General features: G+C 37.9%; 1 protein-coding gene across 5 annotated transcripts in view; it reads right to left on the reverse strand.

The window, feature by feature from the left end:
• USP24 (ubiquitin specific peptidase 24) overlaps positions 1-20,724 on the reverse strand; it is a 146,709-nt gene that overhangs the window by 54,404 nt on the left and 71,581 nt on the right. For all 5 annotated transcript variants that reach the window (XM_059923462.1, XM_059923484.1, XM_059923473.1 and 2 more), the window contains 16 exons: positions 20,485-20,616; positions 19,506-19,617; positions 17,939-18,015; positions 16,813-16,953; positions 16,589-16,642; positions 15,555-15,670; positions 12,671-12,737; positions 12,420-12,530; positions 11,589-11,687; positions 11,332-11,505; positions 7,962-8,047; positions 7,704-7,797; positions 6,289-6,444; positions 3,306-3,403; positions 452-547; positions 104-332 (listed from right to left, as the gene is read on the reverse strand). In XM_059923462.1, the coding sequence (XP_059779445.1) occupies positions 104-332; positions 452-547; positions 3,306-3,403; positions 6,289-6,444; positions 7,704-7,797; positions 7,962-8,047; positions 11,332-11,505; positions 11,589-11,687; positions 12,420-12,530; positions 12,671-12,737; positions 15,555-15,670; positions 16,589-16,642; positions 16,813-16,953; positions 17,939-18,015; positions 19,506-19,617; positions 20,485-20,616 (1,842 nt within the window). The remainder of the gene's footprint in view (positions 1-103; positions 333-451; positions 548-3,305; positions 3,404-6,288; positions 6,445-7,703; positions 7,798-7,961; positions 8,048-11,331; positions 11,506-11,588; positions 11,688-12,419; positions 12,531-12,670; positions 12,738-15,554; positions 15,671-16,588; positions 16,643-16,812; positions 16,954-17,938; positions 18,016-19,505; positions 19,618-20,484; positions 20,617-20,724) is intronic.

Consider the following 20,724-nt stretch of genomic DNA (forward strand, 5'->3'; position numbering starts at 1 on the left):
TGAAGGCAATATTCATGTCAGTAATTTTTATATCTGCACACCACCACCAGTGCCTTCTAAATAGGAGGTACTTAATATTTCTTGAATACACAAAATCACTTACTTGTATTGCGACTCGAGCAGCAGGGATGATTTCCTCAACCCTAATGGAAGACCTGTCAGACACTGAGAGCTGTCGGTAGGATGACTTTTCTGGGGTACCACATAAGGACATCTGCCTGCTTGTCTGCCGGCTGACATTTCGGAACGGGCGAGAAGTAAGTGCTTCTATGCCATCTTTGGTGAGGTCTTCCTCTAATAATGTCGGCAATGTTTGTCCCACAAGTAAAAATCTTAAAAGGAAACAAAAAGCTAGGCTTAGTCAAGGTCATTTCATACTATTTTAAAGGATGGGATTTGGAAGAAAAAGTCAGGAATTGCCTTCTGAGACTAACGCAATATATTTACATACCTTGCAAGTTGTAGGCAGATGGAATAAACTCCCTGCCTTGTTTCATAGTCTACTTCTGATGGGATGGAATCCCTCTGCATGACATTTACAACCAAACTTCAAAGAAAAGAAAAAGAAAAAGGCAGATATTAAAGGCTTCTATTCCTTTCATAGGAAATTTTCTGTAAGTAATTTGATTGCTTATAAATGTTATCAGTTACTTAAAATTTCTACAAGATCTTTACCTATAAATGGATCATACATATTCCTATTACAGTTATTTCCTATGGTACATATAACCCTCCTGGTCCATTTAGAATTAGACTCCTTCCTTAGCCAAAAAGATAACCAACACAGAGTGTTTGGATGGTTCTTCTCACTGACTGGTTTTGAGTGCACCGATCAACTGCTATCTTGGTACTAGTAGAACTGTCAATTCAAAAATATGTCCAGAATTGGTGTATTCCACAAAGCTTGTTTTTCATATCCACTACCACCTATATTGCTGCAAAAGCTTCCCAACTGTTCTTCCTGATTCTACTCTTGATGTTTCACCGCCAAAATCTATTCTCAAAAGATCAACCAGAGATCCTTTAAAAATGGAGGTCACCATGGAACTGCTCTGCACAAAATCCTCCCATGGCTTTCTATTTCCTTCATAGTAGCTTGTAAGATCCTGCATAACCGGACCTCTGGTATCTCTGCGACCTCATGCTTCCTACCCTGCCCCCTCACTTGGCCCCAACCACACTGGACCCTTGCCAGCTTCGCAGGCACCAGGTTCGCCCACACAGGGGCTCGCACTGGATGCTCCTCTGGACAGCTTTCCCCCGTTATCTCCAGGTCTTGCTCCCTCACCTCCTTCAGGTCTTTGTAAAATGTCACCCCATCAGTGAAGCTTTCCCTGATCACCCCGCTGGATATCAAACCCTCTCCATCCACTCTTGTCTTATTTTTCTCTACAGCTCTTATCACCACCTGACATACACTTTAACTTCTTCGTTTATTGTTTGTCTTCTGTTCCAGACTGTAAGCTTCATGAGGACATGGATTTTTGTTTCATCTATTCACTGCTCTGTTCCCAGTGCTTAGAAGAATGCAGGCACGTACGTTAACTGACATTCAAAAATAAGCCAGAAGTAAAATGCCTTTATTAGCACAGCTCTGTAATTGGCTGAGTGATCTGAAATGAGTTTTAACCTTCTAGTTCCACTTCTCTGTTTCCCACACCCTTTATCTCCTCAAGGTCTCACCTAACTTCTCTTCCCCTGAAGGCCTCCAGACAGGAATTCCTTCAATTACCCTCTGCTCAAACTTCAACATGGTCTTCACTCCTTCCTCCCCCAGAGGAAATGGCATGCCTACTTCTTTCTGGAGCAAATCTCCTTCCAACTGCAGTGGAACTTAGCCCCATCGGTTGATCATCCCCCTTACTTTTATCTTTATTCTTTTCTTTTTCATCGGCCCCTTTTAGTCAGCCTACAGTGAGAATCAAGTCTTCTACAAATTAAAATCAAAACAGAAGAGCAAACTTTTCCCTCAGTTATTCTACCCTTCAAACTCCTGTCACCTCCTTCTTCTCACTCAACATAAAGCAGAGATTTCTACTTACTGATTCTGCTTCTCGTCCTTACACTTGCCATGCGACACTTGGCCAGCTGCTTATGCCCTAAGGCTTTACTTACACATTGATGTCTCCCTGAACCTCTAGTGCCATTCTCCACTTCTCTCGAGAGCATCATGTCCAAACCATCCCCTTCACATGACTCACAGGGACCTTGTGTGCAATCAAATTCTTGACTTTCTCAGTTTCCTCCATCTTGTTCCGTATTTATTTTCCATATGGATTAAAGATTCACCATTCACTCACTCTCCCAAGCTAGAAATCACAGGCCATTTTATAAATGTTCCTACCCTGTATCTAGTCATAAAGACGTGCCTATTTCACCTTATAAATGTCCTTCTACCACACTGTCCCATATTTAGAAACTGTCACCTCTCCTCTGGAACAGTCATAGTTCTTATAGTTCTCCCTGCCTCCAGCCGCTCCCTCCCACTTCCATTCATCTTCTCCACTGTAGCCAGAGTAACTGTTCTAGGTAACTCCTGGCTGAGAAACCTCCTGTTTTTCCATGGTCTACAAGATAATGCTGAAATTCCTCAATGTGACCCCTCTTTACATATTTCTCTCCTTTACCCTTTGCTCTAGCCTCAGTAGGCAACTGTACTTCCCAAGACAGTCCATGATGCTTTCACTTATCCCCACCCCACCTCTGGCTTAGAGTGCCCTTTTCCCCTTATTTACCTAGGGAATGGCAACTCATCTCTCAATTCCTAGCTCAAATGTCACTTTCTGGGAAGCATTTCCTACTCTTATTATCCTAAGCAAATCTAACCATTTAACCACTGCTTTCTTCTCCACCCCACAAAGCACTTTTTATAAGCCTCTGTTTTGATACTTATAATAACTGTTTGTTATTCTTTATTAAACCATGAGGCTCTCAAGGGCAGGGATAATATCTTTGCATCCCCAGCACTAATGCCTTGCACAACATAGATTACCAACAATCAGATTCACCTTATCTCAAACTGATGTGGGAATGAACAGAAACAGTAAGCCTTCTCTCCTCTACTCGAGAATTTCCCTCACCACCAGAGAGGAAAGAGACATGCTTCTGTCAGTTTTCCAAATAATCAAAAGTTATAAAATGAGTTAAAATATTCCAAAGACTAAAACATCATTCCTTCTTATTATAACTCTCATAATGCTTCACATAATGCCTTGTAAGAATAAGCAAGGCTTAGCAGGAGAAATTAACTAAAATAACTAGATTCGTTTTCTGCAATTCATATAACATAATATCGAGACTCTAACCTCAAACCTCCTGCTTTGAGGAAGTTCTCACAAAAGGATTTTGCACAGTTTCTTGCCATGTCATCATCAGCTGTTGGCATGAGTTTGGAGCTTAGAACCTTGGAAAAAGATAAGCACAATTAATCATCCCAACATTTCCAGTTGAAATTACTCCTTTATACTAAGTAAAACAATCAGACAATTTGAGTCAGAATCTCTTTAAATGCTGCTCTTTTTTTTACCCCCAGTAGTATAAGGAGGCTGATATTTCACAAATAAAATAATCACATTTTCCAAGTTCCATTTACTTAGCATGAAAAACCTTTCTGTTTTTAAGAGAGCTGGTGTATTCTTCTTTTTATGAAACCAGCAAATGTGAAGGTCTCAGGCTCCCAGACTTAGATAAGAGCAGGTAACATTATATGTTATGCTGATATGTTCTAGAAAAAGTATATAAACTAAAGTCTTATAAAACAGCCCATTTATTATAAATGCTGGATGAGTTGCCTGATAATGATTCTAACTCCTATTTACTGAGCACCTATCTACAAAGTACTAGGCATAAGGTGAGCTACTTAACATGCATCCTCTCTTAATCTCACTATGCACAGCACAGGTATTTTATTCTACAGGTAAAGACTGAGACCTGAGAGGTTAAGTGACCTCCCACCCGAGGTCACATAGTTAGAATTCAAGCCCAGATGTGCCTCACTCTAATACCCATGCCCCTTTTATGACACTGCAATACCCACCTAAAGGAAAGCTCAACTAAATATTCTGGTATAGTAGAGAATTATTTCACATAAATAATCATACTGTGGTATGAGACTACGAATCTAGCTCACATTCTAGTTTTACCACAGACTAGCTGAAAGATCTCAGATATGTAATTTTCCTTTTTTGCCTCAGGTTTCTCAGGTAAATGAGGACAATAATTACCTTTACCAGAGGATTGTTTGTAAGTAAGATAACACAAGCTTAAGGTGCTTTAGTACAAGCACTGGCACAAAACAATTGCCCAGTAAACAACTGCTTATTTAGTAACGACTTTTAAAAAAATTTTAAAGCTCACTGCGGCAGTTTCCCCAAGGTTTTAATCTAGATGTAATTCAAGATCCTTTTCTATTCAAAAAAATCTGCTTCTATGAACCTATTAGTTTTACGAGCTTAGGTTTTTAATGTGGTATTTTTGTTTAAAGATGCTTTCTTCCTAAGCTGCCCTTTGGGAAACAGGCTCCCCAGCCTCAGATCACAAGCATCACACAGGAGAATGGGAACCCTGTGCTATCCTAACCCCTCCCGAATGTCAACAGCCACATGCACACACTCCCCATGCTTAATGGACAATTTAGTGAAGATGGAAGGTTTCTCCAAAGGAATGGGTATTTGGAATATCCACTTTGAATTTTCCTAGTAGGCAAACATAAGTTACAGATCAAAATGCAAGGACATTAACCTTGCAGGTAATAGTAAAAATAAGTGCTCTGGGAGTGTTAGGTTTTCTACATTTTTTGTGTCAAGTAAAAGAAAACCTATCAGAGGAATTTCCAGTTAAGCAGAAGTCCTAAAATTATACCGGAGATAATTTATATAACCCTTTGGCTCTAAGATAATGCAATCTAGGTAACCAATGACAAGCTAGACCCACTGTTGGGCCATTCTGTTTCTCTGGGTGCTCTCAAATGTGGGTGTTAAAATTTATACCTTAACTTTTTGAGACAATCATTCAAAAGCAAATGACAAATCTGGCAGTAATTGTAAGATGCAAATTTCCTAAGCTTGAGTTAGCCAAAAGTTTCTAGGTAATTTTCTGTTTTGGAATATTGTATGTATTTTTAAATGTCTGCAAGAAATAAGGACATATTTTATTTTTAAAATATTTGCTAGATATTTTCTCCTTTTGAACCCAACAAATGTTTTCACAAGAATGATTATTTTAAGGCAAATATGAAATGTTATCACAGCTCCACCATATAAATGAGTGAAACATAAAAATGAATGAATGTAATTTTATACTCCAAATTAGATTGTCAGATGAAATAAAACTTGGAAAAAATGCCCAAGCAGGTACCTTCCTACCAATTATGACCTTTGTTGTGATTCAAAACCTACTGAAGATAAATGGTAATTTGATGATTAAGGTTGCTTAGGCACTGATCTGGATTCCTTAATAAATAACTGACTGCATAGAACATCTTAGGGCAAAGCAAAATCATTCAGGGCTTTATTTTCTCCAGATCTTAAGTGGCCTGAGGGTCTAGCCCCTCACCCTCCAAGAGTGGGCCACTCTCCACACTGCTTTGTTACTGCTTTCATTTCATGACTCAGCCTATCCAGCCTCCCCTATGTCTTACTCATAAGATCTTGGAGCAATTATCTTGTCTTTTCAATTCTGACCCTTTAAATACCACAATGACTTGTAGACAGTAAACAGTTAGGAAATGTTTACTGAACTAAATCTACTAGTTTAAAGATACTATTGGGAAGAAGGGTAATAAAAATATTCTTTTGTTCAAATTCTTTCAGTTCTTTTTTTTTTAACCTTGAAATAATAATGTTAATATGACTCCTGACAAACTCCTTATAAAGCTTCATTAATGGCAACAAATTACAACAGCTTTTTAAAAAACTTAGGATGCATTTAATAACAAGAAGGCTGAGGACTAGTAACTGATGTTATACAGACTTGCAAAAACTTCCAGAGGAAGATAATGACACATCTTAATACATAACGCTTCCTAATTATTTATTTACATGCTATTTTGCAAGTATAACAATGCACACAGGTATAAACTGAAAAAGAAAACTGAGCATTTTCAAAGTCCAAAACAACAAAATACTTCAATTTATATTCTATGTTTTACTTTTTTTAAAACTAATTTTTTTAAACAAACCATTCAATAATAATAGAAACCTATTTACTTATTTCTGATATCTGAAAGCATGAACCTTTAGGCCAAAATGAATCTGTTAAAATGAAATAAAAAGAAATGAGGTTTCTTACTTCTAAGTTGTAGAGCACTCTGAAGGTGGACATTCCTGGAGCAAAAGATCGAAACAGACTTTCTAAAATTGAACTGGCGCTTGGCTGATGCTGCTGCTTGGAAGAGAGGGATGGAGATTTTGAAGACTGAGCACTTGTTTCAGACAGCAGTGTTTTCTAAATTTAATAGAAAGAAAAAAGGAATATACAGCTCAAAAGCACAAATTAAAGAGAAGCAGATATCACTACATACTCTAATGTTTTTTCCGACTTTAATATAATCAAATCAATGAAATTTTCTAAAAATTAACTTCAAAGCCACATCGCTCTAATTATTAACAAAGCACTGAACTCCATCACACAGACAGTAAATGCTCAACAGCACTGCAATCCTACAGGAATGCTTCTGGGATTGTATTCTAAGCAACACTAGTGGGGTCATCCTAATTTGTTTCCGTGTTTTTAAAATTTGTACCACTAGGAGACTTCCCTGCTGGTCCAGTGGTTAAGACTCTGCGCTCCCAATGCAGGGGGCATGGGTTCGATCCCTGGCTGGGGAACTAAGATCCCACATACTGCAACTAAGCTCACGCGCCGCAACTACTGAGCCCATGCACTCTAGAGCCCTTGTGCTTCAACTAGGGAAGCCTGCGTGCTGCAGTGAAGAGCCCTCGCAGCCAAAATAAAATAAATTAATTAAAATAAATAAATAAATAAAATTTGTACCACCAAACATTGATAATTAAATTATAAGATTGCAGTGTAGTAGTTTTGATAATTTTTTTAGTTAGTACGAGTAATATAGTTAATTACATTAGTTCTCTTCTTCCTCAAATTAATATATAAGGTACATGTGACACGATTATGAGCTCATCTAAACTATAATCACTGAAATACAAAATTTATAACTTAGTTCTAACAGTTTTGATCTAAATGAATTTATTCTGAGAACACAAACAATATTATAGATAAAACACAATTTCATTACATATATACAACTCTTAAGGAACAGGATTCTAAATATCAAACAAAAGGAACTTTAAATATCAACTGTGAAAATATTAAACGATAACCCATTTACGCAAGCAACTCAAACATATGCAACAACCACATTCAGAGATGCATCATGACAGAAGAAAAATATCTCAACTGAATCAGAACTAGAGTCTGACCCTAGCCAAGATCGTTCATCACTCTGTGCTTAGGTTTCCTAATATAAAACATGAAGGAGGTGGAAGCAGATGATATTAATGGCTCTCCCAGTTCTAAAATTTGATATCATTATTTACAGCAAAGGTATTTTTCTAAAGAAAAAAAAAACTGTTATGGGAAAGATGATATATCGTATGACCTTAATGTGATGTCATGCTGTATTTTCACTGAATCATGACATAAAATTTCCATGCCTGTTAAATAACTATCCAAGATACTCATACCTTTCTTCCTAAAGAATCAAGTTGATCAAGGGCTTCCTGAATGGCTGGATCAGTGGGTATCAAGAGCAGAAGCTTTCGTACTCGTAGAGTTATCCTGAAATTTTTCAAATATTAGTTTTTTTTTCACACAAACCACAGTTTCAATAACAAAGTCATTTAGTATGGGATGTGAAGTAATATACATTTCAAGTGAACATTTACTGGGTTCCCTAACTTTAATAACTTTCTCTTTCAAGCTTCGTAAACATTTCTATTTACCTTGGCTCCTCTAGATTGGCCAGCTGGTAAAGCATGTCAAATACATTACACACAAGTGCCATCACAACACCAGGGAGGGATTTCTCCTGAGGGAGAAAGCAAAACATAAATGCAAATTTACAAAACAATTTTCTCCTTTTCTAATCAAAGGTACAAACAATAAAATTACTGGTTCTTAAAGACTGGCCACTGCAAAACTTGAGGGACGCATGGTGCTTATCTGCCTCAAACAACAACGCACGGGAGCACAGAGCGAGGGGCCGCTCCCCCTCCTAGCGTGCTCAGCACCTGGGCTCTCTTCTCCTACCACCTGCTGGCGAAGCGGCCAAGGCACCAAAAGGCAGGCAGCGGCAGAGAGGCAAAAGGAAGGGCAGATGTGATGAACAGCACGGAGGGTGGGCACTGTTGGAAGCTGATCGCAGCTTGGCAGGAGCAAACAAGGCAGAGTGATTTAAAAGCAAACTCATTCAGAACTCTAATGGAAAACTGATGAATTCATAAAAGTGCTAACAAAAGATCAAGATGAAAAAGAAACATTAATTACATGGGACTGAGTGAACTGATGAGGATGATTATAATTTTTGTGACTTTCTGTTTGAATAAAAAGAAAAAAATCCCACAAGGACTCAGAGGCAAAAAATATACAAATCAATTTTCACTGCAAAGTAAAGGAGCTGTTACAGTGGAGGATTACTGGACTGAATGTCAATATTATGACATAGTATGAGTGTGTTTCGTGTTTGGTAATTGCAATCATTGTTGCTTTTGTTGTGGTCATCCATTTACAATGCTTGGTGTCAGTTTATTTATCTCTTGTAAAAATAAAATACAGTGTGTGTGTGTGTGTGTGTGTGTGAGTTGTGAAAAAAATAAATAAATAACAGGAGTCAACTGTATTTAAAAAAAAAAAGCAAATTCAAAGTGATATATACACACACACACACACACTCACACACAACCACATAGATATATATGTAATTTAAGTTGAGAAAAAGAAGTTGGCCTGCTTTTTTTAAAGGTGAAAAAAATGGATACAACTGTATAGAAGAGATTCAGATGTGATTAAAGAACTATTTTCTGGTATAAGAAAAAAGCTAGACATCACTATAGAATACATTTCTATTTGGGAAGGTTTTTAATAAATTCAGGATAAATATGAGACAGTTTAAAAATGTTAAACTCAAAGATGCTATGTACGTCATTTCTGTTGCTGATAAACTGTCATAATACTGCTCTGAGTATGATTTCATTCTTAAATTCTCACTACATGTAAGTATAGTTACTTTTTATGAAACGGCACAATATTAACATTAACCCTGCAGGGTTCTGTGGTATCTATAAGCAAGGCTATGCTCTCTAAGTTAAAGAGACAGCCATGCAAAGATCTTACATTTGTAATTAAATGAAAGGACTATATATAATAACTATGAAAAAAATCCCTCTCTGTCATTTAAATACCTTTATTTCATACGAGGGCTGGTATTATCTTACTTTCTAGACTATAAAAGCATAAAGAGCTGAATGGTCTTGTTAGTTTTGTACCCCTGGTGCTGAGCTCAGTTCCTGGCAGAGAGAAGGTACAAAAAACCCTGATTCATAAAATCATTCAACAAATACTGATTACCTATTATGTTCTAGGCACTGTTTTAGGTGTTGGAAATACAGGAGTGAGCAAAACAAAGGTCTGCTCTCAAGGAGCTTACATTTCACTGGGGGGAGAGAGAGAGACATTAAACAGGTAAATAAAATATATAGTATGTTAGGCAAAAATAAAGTAGGGAAGGGAAATGAGACGTGCAGGAGTAGGAATAGGTGGAAAGTTTAGACAGGACTGCCAAAGAAGGCTCACCAAGAAAGCAACATTTGAGTGAAGGCTGAAGGAAGTGAGAAAGAACCACATGGGCATCAGGAAAGAACATTACAAGCACAGAGAAGAGCAAGTGCACAGGGCCCACTATGTTTGAGGACCAACATGGAGGCCAGTGCAGCTGGAGTGGTGAGTGAGGGTGGGTCATGGGGGAACATCTCAGTGGGGGGGACAGACCAAGTAGGCCCTGAAGGTCCCAGTAAAGACTCTGGCTCTTATTCTGAGTGAGATGGGAGCCGCTGGAGAGTCTGAGCTGAGGAGTGGCTTAATCTGACTCTGTTTAAAAAGATCATGGGCTGCTGGGTGCTACACAGAGAAGAGACTGAACTGGTATAAGGGCAGAAGCCCTGAGACCAGTTAGAGAACTACTGAAACCCTCCAGATGAGCGACGATGGCTGCTTGGATTGGTGTGGAAGCTGTGGAGGCAGAGAAAAGGAGCTAGATTCTAGATGGATTCTAAAGGTAGAGTCAAGGATTTGCTGATGGATAGGGCTATGAGAGAAAGAAGGGACCCAAGGATTTTGGCATGAGCCACTAGAAGAATGAAATAGGCATTATCTGAAATACGGCAAGACTGGGATGAAGAGCTTTGGGTTAGGGGTGAGGTCGTGGGAAAGGGGATATCAGGAGCTCAGTTATGGATGTTAGGACTGGGACGTCTATCACACATTTAAGAGGAGATGCTGGTTAACTAGTTGGTTCCATGTACCTAGACTTCAAGCTAAAGGTAAAAATTGGGGTGTTATCAATACACATACAATATATAACACTTTGAAACTGGATAAGATTCCTAAGGGAATGAGCGTAGACAGAGGAAAGGTCAAAGGACTGAGCCAGGGAACTTCTTTGTACACAGATCGGGGAGATGAAAAGGAGGCAGCAGAGGAGACCAAAGAGGGAGAACCAGAGCGGGAAGGGGGAACCAGGGGGGTCCTGAAAGCCAAGGGGAAAAAGTATTTCAAGGGGAAGTGATCACATGGATCAAGTCTGCTGAAATGTCAAGAAGATGAGGATTGAGAGGTGGACATGACAGATTACCTTGCAGGGTTTATTTTCGAGAGGGGTCAAGAGAGCTTAGACAACCCTTTCGAGGAGCTTCGCTGATTTGGGATGGAGAGAATGGGGACAGGAACTGAAGCTGAAATTGGGGTGAAAAAAGGTTTATTAAAAAGATGGTAGAAATAGCACAGCACGTTTGAATGTTAATGGGAATGACCCAGGAGAGGAAAATCAATGAATCAATGAAGAGAGATATATGAGAGGAGCAGCAAGCAGTGGCCAGGCAGAATCACTCAGACTCAGAAGATTCTGTGGTTCAGAAGACTGACAAATTGTGTATCTTCTTCTCCCCACTGAATCCCAACATTTCTCAGTGATACAGTTCTGAAGGGGCAGGACTTGTCTGAGAGAAAAGGACATAATCGTGCAAATCTATAAGGGCCGAAGGCAAAACTTAATGATGTTACGTTCTTGTTTTGAACTTGAATATTATTGCTCAATACCTGCTCCATGGCATATGATGAACTAAACACGCCGCTGCTGCTGCTGCTGGAGCTGGTTGAGGAATCTGCGGAGCTCCCAGACGGGGTCCCACTGCCAGAAGTCTTTACTGTGAGGATCTGCTCGTCAGAAAAGCCCAGCTGGTGGAGGAGCTTTTGATCTTTATTCACTGTCAGCTGTAAAAAATGGTTTCTTAATTATCGAGAAGGAAAATACTGATATTAGACTAAAGTGCCACAAAATGTTTATTTACACCTACCAGACTATCATTTGTAAATATCTGTATACTATCCACTGGAGAACACAACTGCTTGGCTATCTTCCACCGGACACTCCCTATGGTTTCATTACTGTGAGCCTGTAAAATGAAATGAAACACTGTTCTGAGTAATTCCCTTATTCATCAATTTAAACAACTATTAGCGAGCATCTGTTATGTACCAGGCACTGTTCCAGAACCTGGGAACACAGCAGAGAACCCAAAGACAAGAATCCTGCCCTTGTGAGGCTTCCCTCCTGCAGTAATTAAATATTCTCTTCCATACTCCATCCCCCAGCACGCATGGAATGAAATCTCAAGTCCTTCTTCCACTGGAGTGTCTTCCACTCTCCACCTTCTCACTGTGCTCTAGTCACACCAGCCACTTTCCTTGTCACTGAATAAATCAAACAAACTCCCACCTCAGGACCTTTGTACCTGCTGCTCCCTTTGTGTGGAATGCTCTTCCCCAGAAATGGCTAACTCTGTCACTTCATTCAAGTCTCTGTTCAAATGTGATCACCTCAGAGACCTTCCCTCTCCATTCTTACCTAAAATATGTCATGTATACCCATCTTATCCTGCTGTCTTCTTTTTTAACCTTTATAACACTCATTATCACCTGATATTATGTATTTACTTATGAGTCTGCTTATACTCTATCAGCTTCCTTTCATTTCAGGTCTTTATTCTAAATTTGTTTTCCAAACAGCTTTTAGAATAGTCATTCATGTAGCTAAATCAACAACAGTGTTCAATCTCAATCAACAGTGTTCTTATGAAAATAACATGACAATATGGAAATGGCTTCAGAGCTTAATGTAAACCTACCTCTACAGTGAAGGTATCTTTGGTAGACTCATAAGTAACATTAAGAGTTAAAAGATGTCCATGGAATGAGGCACCATGAGGTAGAATAGTTCGGGGAACAGAGTAAAAATCCTTGAAAAAGATACAGCAAGTCAAAAGATACAGCAAGTGAGATGCACAGCGCCACTGTTAAATGTCACAAAAATACACTCCTAACACATTGAGACTAATTATAGGATGATAAAGTTGTTTTACAAAGAAGAGAGGCTTACCTCTATAGTGATCACATAGCGTTCTGCCAGAAGCAGCAATCTCTCAATTATTACAAGTTTAGTGGATCTATGAATTAAAAATATTTTTTTTGAAAATACTTGAAATGAACTGCTGACTTGAGCTCAATTTCAGTCTATTTCACCAAAACCACAATCACAATTAGCCCTCTCCGGTCAAAGACTGAATTCTGCAAAGACTAAACTTCCTTTTCACTCAAGGGGGAGGTGGTTCAAGCAGGTCACAGCTGTCGCACACAGATGGAATATGGGGCAGAAGCCTGCCCCTCCCCATGTTTCCTTTCCTGTTCTTTTCTTTCTTCTTCTTTTTCTTTTTTTAAACAGTTGTCCCATAAATAGAGGACCTGGGTCTCCTCTGGGTCTGCAGGCTTATTTGTCTACCAATCCACCAAGAATGAACGATCAGTGAGTTTGAATCTCATAATCTTACAACTAAGATATGCCACATAATTCTGTAAACACAAAGAATCTGACTAAGTTCTGAACTGCCTGAAATTTAGAAGACAAATGCAAACCATTAAGTATGCCACAAATGAGAGCTGCTGTTTGTTTTACTTAGCCTAAGAATGAGGCAGAAGAAAAGGACGAAAAAAATTGTTCATCTGGTTCAAGTGACTAGGTCTGTATAGTTAAAACATACAATGTAAGAATTTGTTATCCCAAGGGTTTTCAAAGTACTTAAGAAATCAACACACATCAAGAGGCATAACCACCTCTGGAACAGAAAACACACAGCAAGGAACTGTGGCACTCTCACAGAATCTGAAAGTGAGACCTGAGGCCTCTTTTGGTTAGACTTAAGGAATCTTATCATTTGAAATAACAAGACTCCAACATTCAGCAGCTTGTACAGTCACAGCTCCACACTTTATTAAACACTACATGTGTTAACACTAACAAATGAAAATCCAAGTGCCCTTAATTTAAATATTTACTATTCCAGAGAGTCTAAGTATTCTGTACAGGTGTATTTCTAAATCTGGAAAGTTTTCAGATTTTCTAACAATAAGTATGCTGATTAGCAGTACTGGAAATTTCACTTTAAAAAGAGTTGGTTAAACACATTTAACAGAGTTCTAAATTCTTTCAGTCTACGGGCAGAAACCAGAACTTGATATTCAGATGGAAAATCTTTAGGAAATATTTAAGTGCTTAACAAGTGAATTGTTGAGTGAACTGTTTTATTTTGCCTCAATGATGAATTAAACCACAGACAGCACTGCAAACACTGTACAAATGAGAGAATAACTCTTCCTCCCATAAGTGGAACAATTATGGTCACTGAAAAGTTCTTTTAAGACTAGTGAATGAGAAAAACTACATGTTGTTCAAAGGCAACTCTGAAATTACATATTCTTAGTAACTCTGTTTAGGGTTTATAAAGAGAATATTTAAAAACTATCATGTGGTTTTGTTCTGTAATAGTCAAATATGAAATGATTCAGAATACAAAGCAGTTAGAAAAGACAAACAAAAAGCATGCTTATTTAAAGAAGCAGCAGTTTGGAAATCCCAATCCAATAGTTTATAAGTGCATTTCTAGTCTGATTTGTCAGACAGATGAATCGTTAAGGACCTAGGTCATAGATATAGACTACATTTTATAAACATGTAATTAGGAATTCTTAATGAAAGTCTATTTGAGATACACTTCCAAGAATGTGGGAATGCAAAAGTCATGTTAGTGTTCTTATCATGAGTTGAATCTATAATCACTTTCTGTCATTTTAAAAAGAGGTCCAAGAAGGTTGAGTTCTATTGGCTTCTTTCATATTAATAATGTATCACTGGGCTTCCCTGGTGGCGCAGTGGTTGGGAGTCTGCCTGCCGATGCAGGGGACACGGGTTCGAGCCCTGGTCTGGGAGGATCCCACATGCCGTGGAGCGGCTGGGCCCGTGAGCCACAGTTGCCGAGCCTGCGCGTCTGGAGCCTGTGCTCCGCAACAAGAGAGGCCACGACAGTGAGAGGCCCGCGCACCGCGATGAGGAGTGGCCCCCGCTTGCCGCAGCTGGGGGAAGCCCTCGTACAGAGACGAAGACCCAACACAGCCCCCCCACAAAATAATAAATAAATAAATAAATAATAATTAAAAAAAAAAATAATGTATCACTACACAGTAGTCAGCTCATTTAAAAAAAGAAGATAAAGAAGAAGAATGTGAGCAAGGATATTGCCTTGACTCCTCTTCTAAAGGATGGCTTTAAAAAGAAAGGAATATCCCCAACTGTGAATAAAGAGAAATAAATAAATACATACATACGTAAACACATAAAGCGGTTCCAGGAGTTGAAAAAGACTTTATGAGCACCAACCTCTAGGGGGCAGCAGAGTGAGGCACAGAGAGGGAGCCCTTCTCTGAGTACCTGCCAAGGTTTCCTGAGCATCACTGACTGGGGAGGGGGGATGGGGGATGCTTACCAGTAATGAAAGGCACATAAAACTCCGCAAAAGTATTTTAGTTACTTCAATCTAATGTTTCTAAATACTCATCTATTCTCCTTACTATATCAAAGACCTATAACACTGAACTCAGATTTCACTGACAACATCTGAAAATACTCAACACAACAATGTGATTAAGAGATGTCAGTTCAAAGTTTTAACACAAATATTTGGGGCTAAAGTTCTTATTAAAAATTATTTTGAAAAATGATTTTAAGTAAAACATTTTAACTATGATTATATCATAATGTACAATATTAATCAATCATCATATTCCACTTCATTTTGCTTATGCAAAATAAAATGAGGAAATGAACAATTAACTGAGATATCTCCAAAGGAAAGAAAAGATTCCAATTATTTTTTTTAAGCTGATCTACATTTAGGTGTCGCACATTCGTTGTAACTTCTGCAATCACTTACCTGTATGGAGACTGGACTGACGTGGCTACAGTTGGCATGGCAGTTGCTGTAAGCATCTTTGTTGCTCTGGTCACAGCGTGTGTCAGAGTGGGGCCACCAAGTGCTGAACTGGCTGCCTACGAAACAGAAAATCATCACTCTATATCAGGGTTTCTCAACCTCAGCTCTATTGACATTTTGGGCTGGAAACTTTTTTTGTTGTGGAAGACTGTCGGGGACATTGTAGGATGTTCAGTGGCATCCCTGACTTCTATTCACCACTCACCTACCACTAGGTGCCAGTAGGACACCTCTAGTTGTGACAATCAAAACGGTCTTCAGACATTGCCAAATGTCCCCTGGGAGACAATTGAGAACTACCATTCTACATGTGTTAATACTTACATGGCACCTCATTTAGGGATACCTGAATACTTTAAATGTTTTTATGATGGCATATTTGGATGGAAGTCACAACTTGGGAACTCCTTCCTGTACAGATTCATCACCAGCACATATTCATCATCAGAAAGTTTAACTTATTGAGATAGTATTACACTGCAGGCTTCTAGTGGACAAAGATACCCAACACTACACACTACTGAGTGTGCTGCTATGGCCTTTAATAGCATTTATGATATAAACAAAGTGACACATGTGGAAGGATGGGAAAAGAAGCAAGTGCTTGTATAAAATTTCTGGACAGAAAAAGGAGAAAAAGAATCTATCAGAAATGTGGAAAGTACAGTAGACCTATTTTCTGAAGACAGTTTCTATACCCCAAAGGGGGTGGGGGTGGGGTGGGTGGGTGGAGCAGGGAAAAGGAATGGGGAGGGAGAAGGAAGGATTTCCTGTAAAATACACTTCTACATTGTGGGCATTAGGGCAAATGCCTGTTCCCTATGTCCACAATATGGTACTGCTAGCAAATTCTTCCTGTAGGATCCAGCTACAAATATCAACATTATACATGATCTCAAAACACAAAATTATAAAAGGAAAAAAACCCCAAAGCATTTATTTCAAAAACAGGTTAAATAAAATTTGCTACTCACTTCTAATCTCGTGTAGCAATCAGCAATGAATTTCTTATGTAATGATACAGAATCCTAAAAGTAAGAGGTATATGGAAATTAAAATTAGTCTAGCATTTAGTTGTAATCATCGTTAAGGATAAAATGTCAAAATAAAGAAGCCTGACTTTCAGGCATGCCAACTTAGCAATTAAAAATATATTATTTTCTGCTTTTTTGTGTACCTTCTTTCCTTAAATACCCACCTTCTTTAACCTAGGATTTAGATTAATGTAACTGTAGTTTATGATTAACTGAATAGCTTCATTAGCAATTTCTTCATCAGGTGATTCCATGGCTATTTTCCAAATGAAATCCATTCCTATCAATTCCAGCTTTTCTACATACTGTTCAAAAGAAAGAAAAGTATACAGCACACCAAGGTCACAAAATTACAATTATTTTCTGCTACACTGTAACTCCACACCTCTTCACGTTCAAAATGAATTAAGGCTGCAAAAACCAAGCTACATACGAGAACATCATTATACTGATGTGGAACTTTAAAACAAGAAACAACCAACAACAGAAACACTGGGCAACTTCCACGGAACCAAGACAGATATGGAGATTTTTCTCCAGACATTCCTAAACCTAAGCTAGAACTCTACCCAGATGGGCTACTAAAGCAGAAACAAAACAGGAATAACATGGGCACCCTCTTCAGGAGCTTTTCTTCAAAGGAAAGAGAGTCAGGTTAGAGGTAGTTACTAATCCTTGGGGCTCAATCTGGTCTTCTCAAAGCTCAGTTAGAAATGGCAGGATCCAGGCCTTATAAGATCTTGTTAAAATTCTTACCACCTAGGAAGTCAGGTCATGAATGAAACAGACTTGGAAAAAGACTTATTTTTTGCCTTTCTTTTTTAAGGTGCTCACGTAAATATAAACATAAGCTGTATACTTTCTACAGGTCCTCATTTTCCTGCTTCCTTGTCTGTTCTTAAAAATTTCCCCCCAAATCCTTGCCACTGCGATCCCAGAATTGAAGATTTTGGTACTTTTTCAGGTACATGTGAACTGCTAGATCTGAGAGATTGGAAGCTTGGCTGGAACTATACCTGCTCCACGTTCACCCAGCCACAGGAGGCCGCTGGCTGCCCCAGATCAGCAAGAAGCAAAGAGGGGCCTGAGAAGTCACCTGTGTGGGAAACGGAGCCTCCTCACACTCTAAGAGAAGCTCCCTCATCCATGCAGAAGACCGCAGTCAAGGAGGTGTCCATTCTTTTTAAAAAAGAACCTCATGTTTTCTCTCAATTATAACACGTCTTTTGCTGAATGTCAAGTTTTACTAGATTTTCCAAATTTTCTAGATTTGAAAACAATGTTACTTACCAATTGAGCTCCTTGTCTTTTCAATCGATGATCACAGAGATTCACATTTTCAAAAAAAGTCTTAAATAAGTTAAAACCTGAAATTATAGAATGTCTGATAAATTCATGCACTCTAGGTACCACGGATAATCAATGAAAAGACAAAGTATATCAAGAGCTAAAACTATAAAACTCTTAGGACAAAACATAGGCACAAATCTCCAAGACCCTGAATTAGGCAATAGTCTCTTAGATATGGTATGAAAAGCACAAGCAACAACAATGACAAAAAAATAAATAAACTTCATCAAAACTAAAAGCTTTTGTGCTTCAAAGGACTACCAAGAAAGTGAAAAGCCAACCCACAGAATAGGACAAAATATTTGTAAATCACGTATCTGATAAGGAGCGAATATGCAGAATATATAAACAACATTTACAACTCAAAAATAAAAGGGCAAATAACCCAATTTAAAAACGAGAAAAAGATTTTTATAGACATTTCTCCAAAGACGATATATAAATGACCAATAAGCCCATGAATGGATGCTTATCATCCTTAGTCATCAGGGAAATGTAAATCAAGCCACGAGATACCATGTCATAACCACTAGAATGGCTAAAAAAAAAAGACAGTTTATAATAATTATTAGAGAAGATGTGAAGAAATCAGACCCTCATATACTGCTGGTGTGATTATAAAATGCTGTAGTCACTTTGCAAAACAGATTGGCAGTTCCTCAAATGTCTACTATATGATACAGCAATTCCACTCCTAGGTATATAAAAACTTGTATATGAATGTTTACAGCAGCATTATTGATAATAACCAAAAGTGGTGACAACCCAAATGACCATCAACTGATGAATGGATAAACAAAATGTGTTATTGCCATACAATGAAATATTACTCAGCCATAAAATGGAATGAAGTTCTGGTACGTGCTAAAACCTGGGTGAACCCTGAAAACATTATGTCTCAGCATGATAAAAGAAGCCAAATATTCATACAAAAGGTGACATATTATATGGTTCCATTTATATAAAATGTCCAGATTAGAATAATCTATAAGGACAGAAAGTAGATGAGAGGTTGGGGAAAGGGGAGAATGGAGAGTGACTATTACATGGTTTCTTTCTGGGGTGATGGAAATATCCTGAGATTAAAAATGGTGAAGGTTGAACAACTTTGTGAATATACGAAAAGCACTTATTGTACACCTTAAAAAAGTAAATTTTATAGCACGTAAAATACATATCAATAAAAAAACTCAAAAGAAACAACTGAAAAGAGGCTTTCTATACTTTGACAAATCTTTACCTTAAATGAATCCTTTTTGTACTAAGTAATTTCATGAAAAGACAGCTTAACAATTATTACCCTATATAATTTAAAAATACCATTCATGTAAAAAGAAATTTATCTGTGTATATAAACATATGTATATATAGCTATGTCTTTATATGCATAAGGCAAAGTCCAGAAGGATATCCCAAACTGGTTAGCTGCTTCTGAGAGTGGGCTGAGAAGAAAAGTATAAAATTCTTAAAGAACTGAAAAAATGATTTTAAGGTTTTTTTCCCCTACCATTCATAGTGATTTCATATGACTCCAATTTAAGAATCTTCTCCTTGAAGAGCTGCTGCTGAACATCACTCTCAAGATCATGCTGCCCTTTTGTAAACCATTCAAAACACATCTGCGGATCAAGACAAATATCACCCTGTAACTAAAGTCCATTTCAGGCAAATACATATTCCAAACTGGGAAAGCAAAGATAAATTATTTTTAATTCTTTAGAAATTTATATTGCCTTAATACCACTCAAAACCGAACTGGTTGTAACTCTGGAACTAAATAAAGCAGTTAATTACAGCAATCTTTCCTCGAGATAATGAAAATATATATTCATGCTTTTCACTCAATTGTTACACTTTGGTTTTTCCACCAACATTTATTAATAAGCCTTACTATGTGCCAGGCACTGTGCTAGGCACTGTCACATACTTAGTCCTTTCAATAATCTTATGATGTAGTTAACACTATTCTGCAAAATGAGATGAGGAAACAGCCATTCACTGTTAGAAAACATCAAAGCAGTGTGGTGCTCCTGGTTTAATCTATTTTCAGCTGTGTAACTCTAGTTCTAAGGATCTGTCTAGGTATCAGTTCCTTCTTTAGTGTTTCTGGGATACAACATCATTATAGGAACTCAAAGTTTTCTACTGGTTAACTTAAAATTAGTTTCATGGGAGGGAAAAAAATACTAAAAGAAACACCAAGAATTCTTTTGCTGTACTCATTTGGCTGAATTTGGTTTTATCCAGAATGGTATCAGACTTACCAAAGATCTCACACACTTGTCTATATCACAGATATATATTATATAAAATATCTTTTCAACACTTACAGTTCCTAGCCTATTAGTATAAATGTGTGCTTAGTAAATTGAAAAGTGTTTAGAATTGAAGATGTGAGACACACACAAAAATGTGAGATGCACACAAAAAAGTGAAATACTATTAAGTCCCACTGCTGTCTTACTTCATCCACAATATCCTCTTACCTCTCTATCTAATTCACAAACATCCTGGCCAGTCACAAGACACTCCCAGATTTCCTTGGCACGATTCCAACCCAGATACAGAGTAGCTTCTTGCAAGAAAAATGCCAGAAATTTTAGATGGGCCTCTAGATACTGGAAAAAGAAATAATGCTAATTAGTTAACTCCAGGCATTCATATGTAAAAGCAAAATTAAAAAAACAAAAAAACTTTGAAATTAAAAAAATAGTTTTACCTAATGC

This window comes from Balaenoptera ricei, chromosome 1 (assembly GCF_028023285.1).
Source record: "Balaenoptera ricei isolate mBalRic1 chromosome 1, mBalRic1.hap2, whole genome shotgun sequence".
Lineage (NCBI taxonomy): Eukaryota > Metazoa > Chordata > Mammalia > Artiodactyla > Balaenopteridae > Balaenoptera > Balaenoptera ricei.